This window comes from Suncus etruscus, chromosome 12 (genome assembly GCF_024139225.1).
Source record: "Suncus etruscus isolate mSunEtr1 chromosome 12, mSunEtr1.pri.cur, whole genome shotgun sequence".
Classification (NCBI taxonomy): domain Eukaryota; kingdom Metazoa; phylum Chordata; class Mammalia; order Eulipotyphla; family Soricidae; genus Suncus; species Suncus etruscus.
The window spans coordinates 31,260,460-31,280,375 of NC_064859.1; the positions used below are offsets into that span (position 1 = coordinate 31,260,460).

General features: G+C 35.8%; 1 protein-coding gene across 1 annotated transcript in view; it reads left to right on the top strand.

Annotated features, from left to right (window-relative positions):
• VPS54 (VPS54 subunit of GARP complex) overlaps positions 1–19,916 on the top strand; it is an 84,547-nt gene that overhangs the window by 13,662 nt on the left and 50,969 nt on the right. The window contains exons 2-5 of the mRNA XM_049784727.1: positions 8,829–8,984; positions 9,475–9,716; positions 13,631–13,709; positions 16,777–16,811. Of these exons, the coding sequence (XP_049640684.1) occupies positions 8,849–8,984; positions 9,475–9,716; positions 13,631–13,709; positions 16,777–16,811 (492 nt within the window). The 5' untranslated portion in view covers positions 8,829–8,848. The remainder of the gene's footprint in view (positions 1–8,828; positions 8,985–9,474; positions 9,717–13,630; positions 13,710–16,776; positions 16,812–19,916) is intronic.

Genomic DNA, 19,916 nt, shown 5'->3' on the forward strand with positions numbered 1-19,916 from the left:
TCAAAATGACATTAGTAGAAAAGTTTTAGGGGACTAAATTTAAATTTGTTTCAACTTTTTGGCACATGGCCAGGATAATAGCTGAGGCGTCAGGCCCTTCATACACAAAAACCTGAGTTTGATATCTGACAATTTGTGCTGCCTTTTTTTTTTACGTCTCCATCACTTGACTGGCTTTACGTAGAGGCCACCAGCATTATTCTAAAAGCATCCCCAGGTCCTAACTTTGACCCTTTCTGGCTTACTTGGTGCAACACTAGACCTACTCTGGTCCTCTTGAGTGCTGGGATCTTTGGGACCTTCCCTGGACCCCCACTCAAAACAAACATATGGTATGGCATGATCCAAAATTTAGCTCTTAAAAGTTTTAGTTTTTCATTGTTTTGTTTTTGGGCTATACCTAGAGGTACTGGGGCTATTGGGAGGCTGGGGACTAAACCGAGGCCTCTTACAATCAAAGCATGCTCTAATCCTTTGATCTCTAATCGCCTGACTTCTCTTAAAAGTAATTTTCTTTTAAAGGATCTTTAATTTTTTTTGGGGGGGGGGGCACACCCGTTTGACGCTCAGGGGTTACTCCTGGCTATGCGCTCAGGAATCGCTCCTGGCTTGGGGGGGACCATATGGGACGCTGGGGATCAAACTGCGGTCTGTCCTACGCTAGCGCTTGGAAGGCAGACACCTTACCTCTAGCACCACCTCTGCGACCCCTCTTAAAAGTAATTTTTTAGGGGCCGGGAAGATAACACAGCAGTAGGGTGTTTGCCTTGCACGCAGCCAGTCCATGACAGACAGTGGTTCAAATCCCAGCATCCCAAATGGTCCCTTGTGCCTGCCAAGAGCAATTTCTGAGTGCAGAGCCAGGAGTAACCCCTGATCATCATCACTGGGTGTAGCCCCAAAACAAAACAAAAAATGTATTTTTGAAATTTGATCTTTAAAATAGTACTAGTAGCTGTAATTGTTTATTTGTGGCATGTCTACTTGTGTTAAGTATTGTGGCTTGTGCTTACCTAGTAGGAAAGTCACATTTCATGTAAATCTTATAACACTCCTTTGCAGAAAATATTAATGCTTTTCCATTGGCCAATGAAGAAACTGAGATTTAGGAAGTAAGAAAGTTATTAAAAGGCACACAGCTAATAAATGACAAAGATCAACTCACTTTACGGACATTTTTTATAATGAGTATATTGGTTTATTTTTTGATTTAAACACCATGGGTTACAAGATTGTTCATAATACAGTTCCGTGTTTTTTTTCACAGTTACAAAATTGTTCATGATTGAGTCTCACTCATACAATGTACAACAATACCCTTTATCAATGTACATTTCCTGTCACCACTGTCACTACCAGCAGTTTCCCTCTCACCCTCTCCCCTGCCTGCTTCTGGAGCAGGCATTTTACTTTTCTGTCTTCCTTTTTTTTTCCCTTTTAGACACTGTGGTTTGCACTATTGTTGATGAATTAATACATTGTATATCACTTTATCTCCTTTCAGCATTCATTTCTTGTCCAGAGTGATCATATCCAGCTATCATTGTCATCATATTTCCTTCTCTGCCCTAAAGCACTTCACCACTATTAGTGGCAAGCTTTTTAAAATGGATTGGTCTTCCTGGCCCTCGACTCTATTGTCTCTGGATCTTATTACCATAGTACTTCTTTCATATATACCACAAATGAATGAGATTATCTATGTTTATCCCTTTCCTGCTGACTTATTTCACTCAACATAATACTCTCCATATCTATCCATGTGTAAGCAAGTTTTATGACTTAATTTTTCCTTAATGGGTAAACTGTACTATGTTGAAAGTTGGACATCTCGAGACAATTTTTAGAAAGTTAGGTAATGCTATGCAAATGATATGTATTTTTTTTTTTTTTTTGGTTTTTGTGTCACACCCAGCAGTGCTCAGGGGTTATTCCTGGCTCCAGGCTCAGAAATTGCTCCTGGCAGGCACAGGGGACCATATGGGGCGCCGGGATTTGAACCGATGACCTCCTGCATGAAAGGCAAACACTTTACCTCCATGCTATCTCTCCGGCCCCGCAAATGATATGTATTTTTAACTTTAGATTATTTTAGATGTATGTGAACCTATGAGATACTGTGTTTTATATGTGTTCCATGATAGCAATTCATTTGTTCCTTCCTTCGAAACATTTTTATAGTGTGTAGGTTTGTTATTATGTATATGTAGGTTTGTTATTATATATAAATTTAATATAGCTTAATATAATTTTACTGTAAAGTAGGAGAGAATGGAAACAAGCAATTTAAAATAACCACTTATTTGAGAAAGTAATATAAACGACAAAAAACTAGTGATTAGGAATAGTAGAAAATGTGTATTAAATGTAGAAAAGGGAAGGGAAAGAATGTACTTACTTATGGTAAGCAGGAAAGGTTCGTGACTTTTTAAGCAGATATAATCCCTGTTTACATTGTGTTGTATACCTTTTCATATATCATTTGCCCATTAAATGTATGTTTATTTGTTTAAATATTGTTGTCAGTCATCTATCATCTTTGAAAAGATTTGGGAATTTAGTTTTTTTTGTTTTGTTTTGTTTTGGTTTGGTTTTTGGGTCACACCCGGCGGTGCTCTGGGGTTACTCCTGGCTATCTGCTCAGAAATAGCTCCTGGCAGGCACGGGGGACCATATGGGACACCGGGATTCGAACCAACCACCTTAGGTCCTGGATCGGCTGCTTGCAAGACAAACACCGCTGTGCTATCTCTCCGGGCCCGAGATTTGGGAATTTAGTATACTTTTTCTTTTGGTAGGAAAAAATGTGACATATTCTTAAATTTGATAGATCTTTCAACTATCTCAGAACAGATCTTTAAAAGTTCTAATAGCAAGAAAAAATAATAATTAGAAGATAAAACATGTCATTTGCATCTCAAAATAAAATGTGATCTATTTAATAAATGAATACATAGACTGTAGTCTGATATCATTGTGGATAAAGACAGGGGTTCCCACACTTATTTGGCATACTGTCCTCTTTTCAAAATTATTCAGTGTCTTGTGGAAATCTACCTTCTTTAAGCAAACAGGCCAGCCGATTGTACTTGATCGTGTTACGTCCCTGCTGGATCATTCCAGCCCCTTGCCTCCATCCCCCAAGGAACTGAATTAGAGGGATAGTTGGATCATACTGCCTTCTATAGCTAATAAAAATTTTAGTTAGAAATGGAGATTAGTATCAGTCTGTAAAGAAGAAAAAACCAATACCTGTGAAACTTGGCATTTAAGATTATGAATAACATGGGCTGAAGAGGTAGCTCAAAGGACTGAAATACATGCTTTGCATTCAATTCCATGTACTGGATAGAAAGCAGTGGTTGTAGCCTAAAGCAAATATTAATAAATATGATATAATGAAAACTTTTCTAGGTTAATTCTAAACAGTGCAGAATGGTTTAGACTAGAGTAACAGAAACCATTTGATGGGATGACCAATCTCAGTAGAAGACAGGTAGGTTTAGGGGATAACAAGCAGGAGAACATACTTTGGAAAATAAAAGGGAAATCAAATCCTAGTAAAATTGTTTGTGTAGATTGAAATAGAAGGGAGAAAGTAGATGAAAGACCCATACTTTATAACAGATGCTGGATAGAAAAAGACTTAGGAGAGGGGTAGAATCTGGGGCCCCCAATTGTAAGGCATGTGCTCCAACCCTTTGAATTAACTCCCTGACAAGTAATAGATATTTATGTTTAGTTTTATTTGGGGACCATAACTATTAATGTCCCAGGGGCTACTCCTGGGCTTGTATTTTAGGGTTACTCCACAGTGATGCTCAGGGAATTTTGTGGGATTGAATATTGAATATTGAAAATTTCACATGCAAAGCATGTAGTCAGTCCTTTGAACCATCTCCCCTACCCTGTAATAGGTCAATTTATGGATCAGTCAGAGCTGACTGCAAATAATTTTACTATGATTTTGTATTCTCTTGAAGTAGTTCGTTCCTATTGTAGTACAGAAGCAATGGGAAGAAATTTTTATATAGTACCTGGTTAATACTGTGGTTAATGTTTATCTCAGTTGCTTTCTAATTCAGCCATTTGGGAATACATGGTATTATTCTTCTTAAACATTTAAATTTATCGATATTTGGTCTCTTATTTAATAATGCTATATTAAGTTATAGTTATAGATCGGATGTTTTTTCTATTTGATTTTTTCCCCATTATTTATCTACTTTATATTTGACATATGTAGAGTTCCTTTCCCCCAAGTCTTAATTGAGAATATTTGAAAATGTATGACAAAGTAAAAAAATAAAATAGATCATAGAGCACTCATTTATACTTGGTTTAAATTATTTTTTTTTGGGGGGGTCACACCCGGCTGTGCTTAGTAGTTACTCCTGGCTCTACACTCAGAAATGGCTTCTGGCAGGCTCAGGGGACCATATGGGATGTCGGGATTTGAACCACCGACCTTCGTATGAGGGATTTGAACCACCGACCTTCGTATGAAAGGCAAACGCCTTTATCTTCATGCTATATCTCCGGCCCTGGTTTAAATTATTTTTAAATTTACTTTCAATGGATATGCCCTTGCACATGACCAACCCATCATTTTTTATGGTCCCATGATCCCACCAAGAGTTATTCTTGAGTGCAGAGCCAGGAATAAGCTTTGAGAATTGCTGATTGTGACCAGAAAATATTTTTTTTTTAATTTTTTTTTATTTATTTTTGATCATAGTGGCTTACATATTGTTGACAATGATATTTTAGGTACATATTTACATAAAATCAGGGGGAATTCCCATCACCAAATTGTCCTCCCTACACCTCCGTTTTTGTCCTACCACCCATATCCTCTTCCCTCACCCTCCGGGTAGCTAGGATGTGTGGTCTCCTCTGTATCTAGCCTACTGCATAGTAGTCTTGCACCTCTTTGGTCCTGGTGTCTCCCTTGTTTCCCCCTCTAATTGGGGGGGCAGGACTAGCTAGTTCAAGTTACGTGGTTTTGTTTAAAGGAGAGAAAAGTAATAAACTGGGGTAAAAGTCTAATACGCCGAAAATAAGTGGAATTCTATTTTTAACACTTTGCTATATTTGTTTTAACTGATTATTTTTTATAATAATAATTTTTATTTTGACCAAAGTGGATTACATAGTTTTCAGGGTAATATTTTAGGTACATATTGACATTGAATCAGGGGAATCCCCACCACCAAAGTTGTTCTCCCTCCACCCCCATTCCCAGCATGCATCTCATATCCCCCTTCCTTAACCCCCAGGCTGCTAGTATAGTCTCCTCTGTGTCTAGCTTGTTGTAGATTGGGTATCAATTCTGTCGTTGGCTTTGGATTTGGTGTTTAAGTCCGATCATTTTTATTACTACTTAGTAATACGGCTGTTTGGTCTTAGTACCTTCCATTATTTCCCACTCAATTTGAGAGGCAGAACAAGATTGTTCAAGTTATGTGGTTCTGTTTGAAGAAAAGAAAAAAAATAAAATAGGATAAAAATCAAACAAGCAAAAAATGGGAAGAGTCCTTCTAGAGGCTATAAATACCAATTTGAGAGAAGAAAGGAAAACAGGGAGAGAAACACAACAACAATACAAAAAGAAAAATCAAACAAAAAAATACATAAAGCACTACAGCAATAAATACAACCACCAGACAATAACCATGGTCCTGAAATAAAAGCAAAACAAAGCACAAAATAAATGAAAACAACAACCATAACAAAACCAAAAAAAATTATTTTGTGTTGTTATTTTTTTTTCCTGCCTAGGCACAGTAAATATTGGGGAAATTAGAAAGGGAATTCCCTTGGCCTAAGAGATACAGGGTTTCTCCACCTTTGAAATATACTGGGAATAACTACAGACTCCATACATGCTCATTTACTCTCCCCTGGGTTCTTTTGTGGTGTATGGGAAACTTTTGCTCCATCATGGATGGTGAAAATAGACCTCTGTATCTAGAGATCTTGGTATCTGCACGGGTCAAAGAATGGAGCCTATGATGAAGTCTTTCTTTATGGTTCTAGAAGTTCTGTTCCATCACTGTTGTTTTAATTAGTCTTCTGTAGTTGGTTGTCTTAGCTTTTGCACTGATCCTAGGATGAAGCCTAGGATAGTCTTCCATTATGTTTCCAGAAGACCTATTCTAACTGATTATTTTTTACTGAATCACTGAAAGTAGTTTCAGGTGACATAATATTTTACTCCCAAATAATCTAGTAGTATTCATGTATAAGTGACATGTATTAAGTAATCAGTACATTTATCATGAGCTTTTTGTTACTTAAGGTACCTAACAATTTTTAAAGTTTAAGTCTAAAATTTAATCAATATTCAAAAATTTCCAATTTCAAGAATTAGGACCTTTTTTTTTGAACCAAATCAGGACTCATAGTTGCTGTCTATCTAAATATAGACTACTCCCTCATCCTTTACAAGCAACAGTGGTTTGAGTCCAGTTCAGTTTTCTTATAGACTATTTCATATTCTAGGGGCCTTGCATGTGGTTAACCCTGATTTGACCCTTGACACCACGTATGCTCTCCGCAACCCTACCAGGAGTGATCAGAGTCCAGAGCCAGGAATAAGCCCTAGGAGTGGCCCAAACACCTTCCCAACAAAAAAATTTGTCAATTTGTTTACCTGTTTCCCCAATTGTATAAATTGGACCTAACATCCTATTCCTATTACCTGTAGATTAGAAATAAAGGAGGCTTAAACCAAAAATACATAATCTTAGATGTATAAGTCAATGGATAGAATTTAGGGATTCTAAACTGTGGTTGAGGGAAAAAATTACTTTAGTAAGAACCTAATTCAGTGTTGCTAACCACAGGTGATTTTGCCCTCCTTCTTTTCCTTATTTTGAGACTTTTGGCACTGACTGTAGAGGGTTGTTGCAGTGAGTTGGAGGGATGGGTGAATGATTTAGGGATGTGGCCAAAGATCCTGCAGTGTACAGGAAGAACTCCCCAAAAGAAAGAATTATTCAATTCAAAATGCCACTCATACTACAGTTGAGAAATTACTTTGAATACTTTACCATTTCTTTATGTATGTAGGATGTTCTTCACAGGGTTATTAGCATTCTTTGTAATTTGGTTACCTATAGAAATTTCAAATATTTGTACCCAATTTTTATTAGAAATTAGATTTATATTAACTGAGAAGCAAAAAATTTTATATATATATATATTATATATATATATATTATAATAAATATATATAATATATATATATAGTTATTGGGGAGGCACACCCAGTGGTGCTCAGGGTTTACTCCTAGCTCTGCACTCAGAAATTGTTTCTGGCAGGCTCGGGGGACCATATGGGATGCTGGGAATCAAACCCAGGTTCATCCTGGGTCAGGTGTCTGCAAGGCAAATGCCCTATTGCTGAGCTATCTCTGTGGCCTCATACAACTTATATATATATATATTTATAATATTTAAATTAGTTTATCCATTGTAAGGGTAATTATATGTGTTATGTGCATTTAAAATGTTATTGGAAGGGCCCATAGGCTCTGACAAGGAATCCACAGAATAAAAATCTTAACAAAAAGGTTATTATATTTGTACAAGTCCCTTTGTGGGAAGGTCTGACAGCTTAGTTTTGTGGTTGTTTTATTTTGGGACCATGCACAGTGGTGTGTAGAAATAGGTTTGTATTTTGCCTGTTTTCTTTTCTTGTTGTTTTTGGGTTTTGGGGCCACACCTGGGCATACTCAGGACTTATTGCAAGCTCTGTGCCTGAGGATCACTGGATCAATCCTGGTAGTCACATGCAATGCAAACCCTTACCCACTGTACTTTTACTTTGGCCCTTTGCTTAGTGTTTTGATTGTTTTGTTTACTTAGCATAATAAAAGTACTCTTGAAAGTTTATTCTTATTTAATGACAACCTTATAGTAATAATTATAATTATATATAACATTTATAAGTACTAACTTTGAAGCAAGCATTGTTTTCAGTGCTCTAGATATATAATACCCATACTTTTTTTAGTACCAAGGATTAAACTGAGGGCTTTATAAGATAGATATAATTCTATTGCTGAGTCAGGCATACCTCAGACCTACTTTGTTTGTTTGTTTGTTTGTTTGTTTATTTATTTATTTATTTATTTATGTTTTTGGTCTATACCAGGTGGTGCTCAGAAATTACTCTTGGCAGGCTCAGGGGACCATGTGGTATGCCAGGGATCGAACTGGGATCAGTCACAGGGAAGGCAAATGCTCTGCCTGCTATGCTCTTGCTCTGGCCCTAGACCTACATTTCCCCCCTTAGTTTATGTTCTGGGAATCACATTGGAGTAGGACTGAATATAGGAATTGAGGTGGAGAGAACCGAGGTCTATTCTTTTGTACAAATGTAAGATCTCTGTTTCCATTTTTTACAATTGAGGTAAGACAGAGGTTAAGGAAATTTCCTCAAGGTTGTACTGCTAGTGAATGAATCTGACTTGTGAACACAGGCAGTCAGATTTCAAAAACACATGAATTTAATCCATTTTGCTATAACATATATTTATTGAATTTTTAATATATATTGGTTATAGTTTTGTTATGTACTTTGAGGGACAGAAGTACTGTTGGGCTATTTCAATGTGTGAAGAAGACTTTGTAAGCTAGAATAAACAACTTTCTTTGCAAAGTTCTATTAGTAACAGACAGTTAATAGCAAATATTCAAATTGTGTAAGTCCACTTTGAGGAATTCGAAAAGAGTGTTTTTGCAAGAAAGTTTGTAGCAACTTAATACTTATAGTTAAATAATTGATTTGTGTTTTCTTGTTTATCTTTTCTCATTTTCAGTTGAGTGGTGATTTTATGCAATGGCTTCAAGCCACAGTTCTTCACCAGTGCCTCAAGGAAGCAATAGAGATGTTTTCTTTAAAAAAGAGGTAGATCCAACAAAACACATTCGACCTGTGCAGTCACTGCCAGATGTGTGTCCCAAGGAACCTACAGGTAATTCTTTTTCCTGAGAAATTTTACAGATTTGTGTTTTTTATTATCTTTAAATGAGTACTTAGATCTCACATGCTTATCTTAAAAGATAAAATTTTGTGATGTTAAGATTGAAGAGATATAAATATTTGGAATTTCATTGTATGTGAAATTAGAACAGTTTTTTTTTTAATGTAGTTCCATAAAAGAATCTACTTATTCAGCAAAGTTTTGAAAGTGAAACTAGAGCTTGAAACCTTATTAGGTAAACACAGCATAGCTCTGATTTGCTGGTTCCATATTTATAAAATTTTCTTACCCCTAAAGTTTATTTGTAACCTCCCCAATTCAGGTTTTGGCTCGCTTTTGTGGATAATTTTATAGAGGAGTCAGGTAGATTTGAAGAAAGGAATTTAATTGCATAATGTAGGATCTAAGTGTTCTATTTTTCTAAGATGTACTGTTAAACATAGAGTTAACTTTACAGAGTTCTTTTATTTACTTTTTGCAGGTGATTCAAATAGTTTATGTGTTGCCCCATCTCTAGTTGCAGATCAACATAGATGGACTATTTATCATTCCAAAGTAAATCTTCCAGCAGCATTAAATGATCCTAGATTAGCAAAAAGAGAATCTGATTTCTTCACAAAAACATGGGGATTGGACTTTGTGGACACTGAAGTCAGACCTTCATACTACCTCCCACAGATCAACAAGGATCACTTTACAGTATATCAACAGGAAATCTCTCAGGTAATGCCTTTAAGTTAGTTATAGTCAGGTCAAAAAGTAGTTTCATTTACTGTAGTTTTTTGACAAATAATTATTATGTACCTGTGGTATTCTTTTCTGTTGCACTATAATTTGTTGTCCTGGGGTATAGTAGCTTCTCGATTTAAATATATGTAAGTGCATTCCTTTTGAGTCATCTTTCAAAGTTATATATTTCAACCAATGTTAAAAATTTAACCTGAAGTCCCATCCTACCTATCAAGAAAATTATGGTTTGATTAGACTTATAAGACCCAGATGATTTATGAGCTTTAAGAAAATGGAATTTTTTAAGAGCTTTAAGAGAATGGAATTGTTTATGTATCATGTACATAATTTAATAGAGTACCTAGCTCTAGCAGCAGATCTTAATATTTATAAATATAATATGTTACTCTAAACCAGTGGTCCTCAAACTATGGCCCGTGGGCCACATATTGTATTTGTATCTGTTTTGTTTCTTCATTGCAAAATCAGATATATGCAGTGTGCATAAGAATTCGTTTATAAGTTTTGTTTTTACTATAGTCAGACCCTCCCATGGTCTGAGGGACAGTGGACTGGCCCCGTTTAAAAAGTTTGAGGACCCCTGCTCTAAACCTTTGTGAGAGCCGGAATTGAATGCGGTGCTCAGTTTGATGTAATTTATTAATTTTACAGTGTGTGACTTAATATAATTCTATTCACTCTTAGTTTTTGAATTAAAATTTATCATTTAAGTGTTATAGGGAATGTTCCTGTTGTTATTTCTAAACTTTTTTCACTAACAAGCCTAATGCACATTTGGCTTATTTTATTTTAATTTGATTTCTTTTTTGTTTAATGATTTGTTTGTAGACTTTTTTTTGGAGGGGGCACACCCAGGGATACATGGGTTACTTCTCACTGTGTGCTCAGGGGTCTTTTTTGGTGGTACTTGGGGGCCATATGAGATTCCAGAGATTGAACCCGAATTGGCTGCATGCAAGGCAAATACCCTACCCACTGTATTATTGCTCCAGTCTCAGTTTTACCTTTAATAATATATAATATCTGGTACATTTTTATAATACCTACACATAGATGAACATATACCTTCTTTTTGTTGGCTTTTAATTGGATACCGTATTACAAAAATTTTGCCTTTTCTATTTATACATTTATTTTTCCTTTTTTATTTATACATTTATTGATTAACTTTATTGAGTGCCTTTCACTATTCTAAAATTCAGAATGCAGCTGAGACCAAAATGACACCAATTCCTGCCATTATAAAGCTATATTTCTGTTTTGGGAGCAGGGAATAGGGTTGGGCCTCACTCAGTGGGGCTTGGGGCGGAGGGACTGAACTCAGGCCTCTCAAATGCAAAGTATATACTGTTTCTTTTAGCTATCTCCCAGGCCCTGAAAAACCTATATTACTTGCACATTATTCAAATTATAAAATTCATAGAAAGCAAACAGAAAACAAAGATTTAAAATTTTTCTTTATCCAAAGATAGAAAAGGAGTAAAGGGAGAATATGAAATGTATGCAAATAAATTAAAATAATGTAATAGTGTTAAGCTTACTTCTGCCAACACTAACATTAAACATAAATGTTTTAGCTGCCAAATTAGACACTAATTTTGAGACTGAATTAAAGAGCAATTCCAAACTATATGCTTTCTATAGGAAACATACTTTAGTCACAGTAACACAAAATATTTAAAGGTAAAAGATTGGGAAAGATAGACTTGGCACACATACAAAACCAAAAACCAAAATAAACAAATATGTGAGCACTATGACCAAGAAGTGGTATTCCAGGTAACCATGTCATGACTGTACTTAGGCTAATTGCAAAGCCAGGTTTACAGCAATTAACTTCCTTAAGCAAGCCAAAAAAGCCAAAGCAATGTTATCTCTAAGCAAAGGTACACCATATTCTAACATCAGCATTTGGTTACAGTTACTTCTAAATCTTAGATCCTAACAGAGTAACCCCTGAGCACTGCTGGTGTGGCCTCCAAAAACAAACAAAAACCAAAATTGCGCAAAAGACTTGAATTTATATTTCTCCTTAGTTATACAAATGACTGCCAAACACAGGACAAGATAGTGAGCATTACTAATGGGCAAAAGATCTCAACATTTGTGGCCAAAGTCATAGTACAGCAGATAGGGTGTTTTCTTTGCACTCACTGAGCATATGAGCTCCCAGGCATTACCGGGGGAGATTCCTGAGTGTGATCCCTAAGCACTACAAGGTGTTACCCAAAACTTAACAAAAAACAAAAGATCTCAATATTTTCCTCACAAAGGAAGATCTACAGATGGCAAATAAGTTTTGTAAAAGATGATCAACATCTGTGACCTTAGGGGAATTGCAAATTAAAACTATTAATACTCTGAATATTACTAACCTAGTTCTTTTTTCTTACCATGTTCCATTTTCCTTTTTTCTATTTATGGTGTTTCTTAAAAAGTAAAAATTTTGTTGTGGCCATTCAAAGTAAATTACAATGTTGTTTCTTTTTCTCCTTTAACTCAGAAACTGTCAACTAGAATCTGTCTTAGATATATAGGTTTTCAAATGTTCTTTTATGTTTTAAAAATTATTCATGTAGGGGCTGGAGTGATAGCAGAGCAGTAGGGTGTTTGCCTTGCACGTGGCTACCCAGGAACAGACCTGGGTTTAGTCCCCGGCATCCCATATAGTCCCCCGAGCCAGGAGCAATTTCTGATCACATAACCAGGAGTAACCTCTGTGCATCACAGGGTGTGGCCCCCACAAATTATTCTTTTAATTGATTTCTATTAAGTAAAGATTTATTTGCTTCCTAATTTATCCTAATTCAATGGAAAATTTACTATTAACTATAAAATGGGAGGAGCATATATGGTATATCAGAACTCAATGGGTTATTATTTATTAAGCATACTTGTTTTTGGTATTTAAGATCAAGATGCTAGATGGGGCCAGAGTGATAGCGCAGTGATAGGGCATTTGCCTTGCACATGGCCAACCTGGGCAGACCCAGGTTTGATCCCTGGCATCCCATATGGTCCTCTGAGCCTGCCAGGAGCAATTTCTGAACTCAGAGGCAGGAGTAACCCCTGAGCGCTGCCAGGTGTGGCCCAAAAACCAAAACCAAAACAAAACAGAACAAACTAGTTGTTTCATGTTAAAAACTGGGGCTGGATAGATTATACAGGGTTTAAGGCTCTTGCCTTGCATATGGCTAAATAGGTTCCATTTTGGGCTACACTTGGAACTATTTATGTTTTCCATGGCATCCCAAGTACTATCAAGAATGATCCCCGGGGGCCGGAGAGATAGCATGGAGGTAAGGCGTTTGCCTTTCATGCAGGAGGTCATCAGTTCGAATTCCGGCTTCCCATATGGTCCCCTGTGCCTGCCAGGAGCAATTTCTGAGCCTGGAACCAGAAATAACCCCTGAGCACTGCCGGGTGTGACCCAAAAACCAAAAAAAAAAAAAAAAAAAAAAAAAAGAATGATCCCTAAACACAGAACCAATAGTAAGTCTAGGGTTTAATTCAACCCCTTATCCTATTCCTCCTCATTCCCCAAATAAATGAATAGAACTGGAACCTGGGCTGTAATTCACTGGCATATCTTTTCTGTTTGTTTTGGGGCCATACCTGGCAGTAGTTCAAGGTGCTGTGGTGCAGAGGACTAAACAGGCTACTAGCATGCATAGTATGTGCTACAGACTATTGCACTATCTCTAGTCGTCAATGGTAAATCTTATGCTTTGCATGTATGAGACCCTGGGTTTTATATGTGGTTCTCCTGCCCCCCACAGAAAATTATAGCATAAGTTTAATATATTCTATCCTTTTAGTAAACATTTTTATCATTTGAATATTCATTACCACATAACACTAATATTATTTAATTACATTTTTATTAGCGAGAGAAGATTCATGAGAGATGCAAGAATATTTGTCCTCCTAAAGATACCTTTGACAGAACTGTCTTACATACTCATGGTAAGAATGTGTTATTTCTAATAATACTTACATGGATATATTTTTGATAGCATAGTATAAATAGTAATGGGCAAAATTTTAATTATGAAAACTTACTGATTGTCATATCATCATTTTTAAGTAAAATTTTTATAGCTTATAATCATAATCCTAAAAATCTCTGAGGAAAATCTTGAGTCTATTGTATATAATGTTCAATAAATATTTATTTAACATTTGATTGCTTCAAAAAATAGATAAATAAGATATAATTCTTGTACTCAAGAAATGATGTTCTCTTCTATAAGATCTAATAAATTAACAATTAATATTATATATGCAAAGAGATCATAATTTAACCTTGAAAGTTTTTTTTTTTAGTTGATGATTGCTTCTTATTTATTATTATCTTCCTTTATTTTATTTTTTGGCCATGCTTGGCAATACTCAGGGTTCTCTCCCTAGATTGCTCAGAGGACCATGTGTTGCTGGGGATTGAACCCCAGCCTCCTGCATGCAAAGGACATATTAAATTATCTCTTTGGGTCTTGATTTTAAAATTAAATATCAAGAAATATTTATGTGGGGAAAATCATTTACAGAAAAAAGAACCGTTTATGCAAAGTTAATAGTGTCAAGAGAAAATAGCACATTCAAGGAACTGCAGGTTGTTAGTATGTCCACTCTACTGGGGTGTAAAAATGAAGTTGAAGAAATAGGTGAAAAATCGTATCAGAGATGGGGCCAGAGCGGTGGCGCAGAGTTCAATCCCCGATGTTACTTATGGTTCCTCAAGCCAGGAGCAATTTCTGAGTACATAGCCAGGAGTAACCCCTGAGCGTCACTGATGTGGCCCCCCCAAAAAAAACAAAAACAAATCATGTCATTGAGAGCCTTATATATGTTAAGGATCTTGTATATGTTAAGCATTTTAGAAATGTTATAAATTGCTTTCAGTTATAGATATGATTGAATTTATGCTTATACATTTCACTGTGAAAAGCGGTTGTGTGTAATAAACTTATACATGATGATCAACTTCGAGGCAAGGACATAGTTGGATATGATTTTACTAATTCACTAATACAAATAAGAAATCTTGTAGTCTCAGTATCATCCAAACTGAAAAATAAAGGGAAATTCAACCTTTATGAGATAACTAAGACATTCAGAAACAGATTTTGGTGGTATAAGTGTTGGTAAATTGAGATGGATGATTTAAGCATGATTCTAAGATTCTACAGAGGCAGGTGATTAGGTGAGAAGTACAGTTGAATTAAAAAGGGATAGCAGGGGGCCGGGAGAGATAGCACAGTGGCGTTTGCCTTGCAAGCAGCCGATCAGGACCAAAGGTGGTTGGTTCGAATCCCGGTGTCCCATATGGTCCCCCGTGCCTGCCAGGAGCTATTTCTGAGCAGACAGCCAGGAGTAACCCTGAGCATCGCCAGGTGTGGCCCAAAAAAAAAACCAAAAAAAACCAAAAAAAAAAAAAAGGGATAGCAGGAGGGAATTTGAAGATGTACATTTGGTTGATTTTAGGAGATGCCTGGCATCCAGTCAGGTGTTTAGAATGGAGATTGGGCTTGAGGTGTCAGTGTGATAGAAATTACCATAGATAATCTGCTCATTAGTAGCATTGAAGTTGAATCCAAGATTACTGATGGTATATCAATACAAGAAAAAACACTGATAGGAATCAATTGAAAAGGCAGATACCAAAATAAATAATTATGGAAGAGATAATCCTACTTGAAAATGAAAGACAATGAGAGTTTCAAAGAAGTGACAATAATAACTTAGTCTATAGTATCAAAATATTTTAAGGTAGATCATTTACAGACTTAAAAGTTTCTATGGGTTTGACAATTTTGGATTTGTAGGAAGACCATATTTAGACTGGAAAATGGTTTCAGAAATCACAATACTATAATACTACTAAAAAGGTTGGTACAAAGAAAAAAACAATAGGGACCAGAGCAATAATAGCACAGTGGGTAGGGCATTTGCTATGCATGTGGCAGACCTGGGTTCTGTCCCTATTATTTCAGCAGAAATGACCCTGTGCACAGAGCCAGAAGTAACCCTTGAGCACCACCAGATGTGACCTAAAAAAAAACAAACTAACAAACAAAAAAAATAGAGACTATCAGTATGAATGTGACTTGAAGATTTGAGATATATAGGGCATTGACTAGAGGTATCTGAGTGAAAAGACTTTTTTTTCTATAGCTAGGACTAGATGACGCAAGAAGGACATTTGTACAATTTTGAGAGGAAGTGTTTTCTTAAACTTTATACCCAAGGTCCTCCCTTGCTGCCTTAGGTTTTCTTTTCCTTTTCTTTCTTCTTCCTTTTCCCCCAAATGGCCTAAAACTATTTCACATTTAGAGAGGAAATAATTATTAGAAGGGAAATTATTATAGGGTGAGATTTTATGAAGAGGGGCAAGTGATGAAATTAAATTACAAAAAGGGACAGGAGATGAGACAGCCAGGATTAGTTTTGATAGACAGGTACTATGAAATCTAATTGATGAGATAAAGGTAAATAGATTTGTTTGCAGCTAAGGTTGTAGAGGACAAAAACTAAGATATTTAAGAAGAGAAGTAAAATGGTGTTTTAAAAATCTTTGATCATACATTCTAGAACAAATTATGGATGATAAAACTTAAAATATTTTAGAATGAAAGTAATATAGTTAAACAAATCTTTGGTTATAAGAAATTCTGTATGATGGTGACAATTGAACAATAAAATTGGTATTCCTATTTTAGAATTTAGTTTTTAAAGTGGCATAATGCTCCAGTCTTAAGTTCACAAAACTTAATCAGATAGTATCAAACTCTATATTCATTTGAAAAAGACTTGAAGTGTAGTTTTTTATTGCTACTTTGCAATTAAAATTAAATGAATTACATATTCATTGTTTTACTATTAATATGCATAAGGAGGTGCTTGATACATACTTATTCAAGAAGGAAAATTTTAAGTGGTTATTTGTGCTGTTTAATACTAGCACAGTATTAAAGCTATAAAAATATTTTATAGAAGATGAAAATAAATAATATTTTTCCTTTTTTAAAAATAGATAAATCCAGGACAGATCTGGAGCAAGTACCTAAGGTAATGAAACTTAAAAAATAAGAATACTTATTTTTAATATTTGATCCTTAATTTTGCTTTGCTAAAAGCTTTTGTTTAACTATTTTCTGACAATTTAACTTATTTCTTTGTTCTGGGACTTTGTTGCATCATTTTTCTTCTTTTACTTTTGCTTTTCAATCTTTCCCACATTATTAAAACTGACAAATCATGTTTAAGTCTTTCCATTTTTAAAAGAAGTTTATATTAATATCACTTCAAATTATGAATAGTTCTTTCTTTGTATAACAGTTTTATAGTGCTGTATATGCAGTATATCAATCTCAATCCTGCCCTGACCCCCAAAGTTCATTGCATTTAACATATTCTCCAGGACATCAGTGATAAATATTCCTTTTTTGTTTGTTTGTTTGGTTGGTTTTTGGGTCACACCCGGTGGCGCTCAGGGATTACTTCTGGCTCTATGCTCAGAAATCACCCCTGGCAGGCTTGAGGGATCATATGGGATGCTGGGAATTGAACCGGGGTCCATCTGGGGTTGGCCACGTGCAACGCAAACGCCCTACACTGTGCTATTGCTCCGGTCCCATTGTGATAAATATTCTTTGCAGTGGAAAGAGACAGAAAAATAAAATATATAAATAAAAAGGTCATTTAAAAATTCTTAATTCATACAATTTAATTTATATTTTGTAGTTCCTACAAAATAAAAGTCAAGCTTAATTATTTCCACCATTATCCTACCTATAATTTTTGTCACTATTTTTTACACACATTATTTCCACAAACTTTTTTGCTGTTGTTATAGTTTAGTATTGTTTCTTTAGCCTCAAAGACTTTTTCCTTTTTATCTATCTAAAATCTTTACAATTTTTAGTTTAAATGGGAATTTATAGCAATAAAATTTTCCCCCACTAGAGATAATATCCCTTGTTTAAATTTTCTTCAAATCCAAATGGATTAAAGACCTTGATATCAGACCCAAAACCATAGGTATATTTTAGTCTTCTCTCTCCCTTTTAAGGCATTTGTTATTGTTATGAGATATGTATACACATATTTTGTCACATATCTTGGACTAAAGATCCCTGAGATCAGGACATTTGCAATAGTTCATTTTTGTCTCTCATTTAGTATCTAGCAGAGTTATATAATCAGTGTTTACAGAATTAATTAAAAATTTGATTAAGGACTAGAAGTTTATTAATGTTCCTATCTATATTTTAGAATGGTCATGCTAATATTTGGACATAGTTAAAACAAATTAGTGACAATGAAATAATATAAAGTAAGAAAGAATTGATTAAACCTTAATTGAAATCTAGTGCTAGATGCTGGGGATACAGATTAAAAGGCTATAAATATAGTCTTGCTTATTGTAAGGAACATACTGTTTGTGGGGTGTGGTGATATGCTAATCAATATTTTTATGAAGTATGAGATAAATAACTCTTCACAGTATACTTTGTTCAGGAATGGGTGATTAATCTTTGTTTACGCACAACATTTTTTATCCTTTTGATTGAGTTGTGTTCTTCAGGAAGATAAGTTAAAAAAAGGCATTATAGGGGCCGGCATGGTGGCACTAGAGGTAAGGTGTCTGCCTTGCCAGCGCTAGCCTAGGACGAACCGCGGATCCATCTCCCGGCGTCCCATATAGTCCCCCAAGCCAGGAGCAACTTCTGAGCACATAGCCAGGAGTAAACCCTGAGTGTCATCGGGTGTGGCCCAAAAACCAAAAAAAAGAAAAAAAAAGGCATTATAGATCAAAAACATGTAAAAAGACACTAACTGTAAGAGGGCATTGGAAAATATTGCTTGAATGTTTCTTGCTACTAAATAAAAAGATTTAAAAGGGTTTAAATAATGAAGGGTTTTGGATGCCTTTCCAAAGAGTTTGTGAATGGGAATAATCCAGTAAAAATTTCAAACAGAAAAATTAAGATATTTATTTATTTATTTATTTATTTATTTATTTATTTATTTATTTATTTTTGGTTTTTGGGCCACACCCGGTAACACTCAGGGGTTACTCCTAGCTATGCGCTCAGAAGTTGCTCCTGGCTTGGGGGACCATATGGGACGCCGGGGGATCGAACTGTGGTCTGTCCAAGGCTAGCGCAGGCAAGGCAGGCACCTTACCTCTTGCGCCACCGCCCAGCCCCAAGATATTTATTTTTTATTGTACTTTGGGCCATGCCCAGTACTCAGGGCTTACTTCTGGCTCCGTACTCAGGGATCACTCCTGACGACATTCAGGAGATCATATACAGTGCCAGGGACTGAACCTGGATGAGCCATATATTAGTACTTTTATATATAAAAGTACTAATATATATAATATATATCATATATTTTTGTTTTTTTTTTATATTATATATATTTTAGTTTTTGGGTCACACCCGATAGCGCTCCAAGGGTTTCTCCAGGCTCTACACTCATAAATTGCTCCTGGCAGGCAGGGTTTCTCCAGGCTCTACGCTCATGAATCGCTCCTGGCAGGCTCGGAGGACCATATGGGATGCCGTATTCAAAGCACTCTCGTTATGCAAGGCAAAATCCCTACCTCCATGCTATCTTTCCGGCCCCAAAGTACTTACATTTTAAGGGCATTTCTTTTTTTTTTCTTTTTTTTATTTTGGGGCCATATCTGGCAGCACTCAGGGGTTACTCCTGGCTATGCGCTCAAAGTAGCTCCTGGCAGGCTCGGGGGACCATGTTATGCCGTGATCTAACTGGAGTCTGTCCAGGTTTGGCCGCGTGCAAGGCAAATGTTCTACCACTGTATTATTGCTCCAGCTCCTTGAGGGTATTTTTAATACCCTTCAATATATAAGCTACATTGGGGAAGAATATCAGTATGTAACCATTTACTATAATTCACAGGTAATAAAGAGTTGATTTGGTGAAAGGATGGAGATAGGGGATTCCTGTCATAAATAGGAAATGTAACTTTTGTTGAACTTGGTACCAAAATATTAGGTTTGATATATGATGGACTATTTAAATAAGTTTAACAAAAATTGAATTTTTAGTTTTAAAATTTAGGGGCTGGAGCAGTGGTGTGGAGTGTTAAGGTGTCTGCCTGGCCAGCGCTAGCCTAGGATGGACTGCATGGTTCGATCC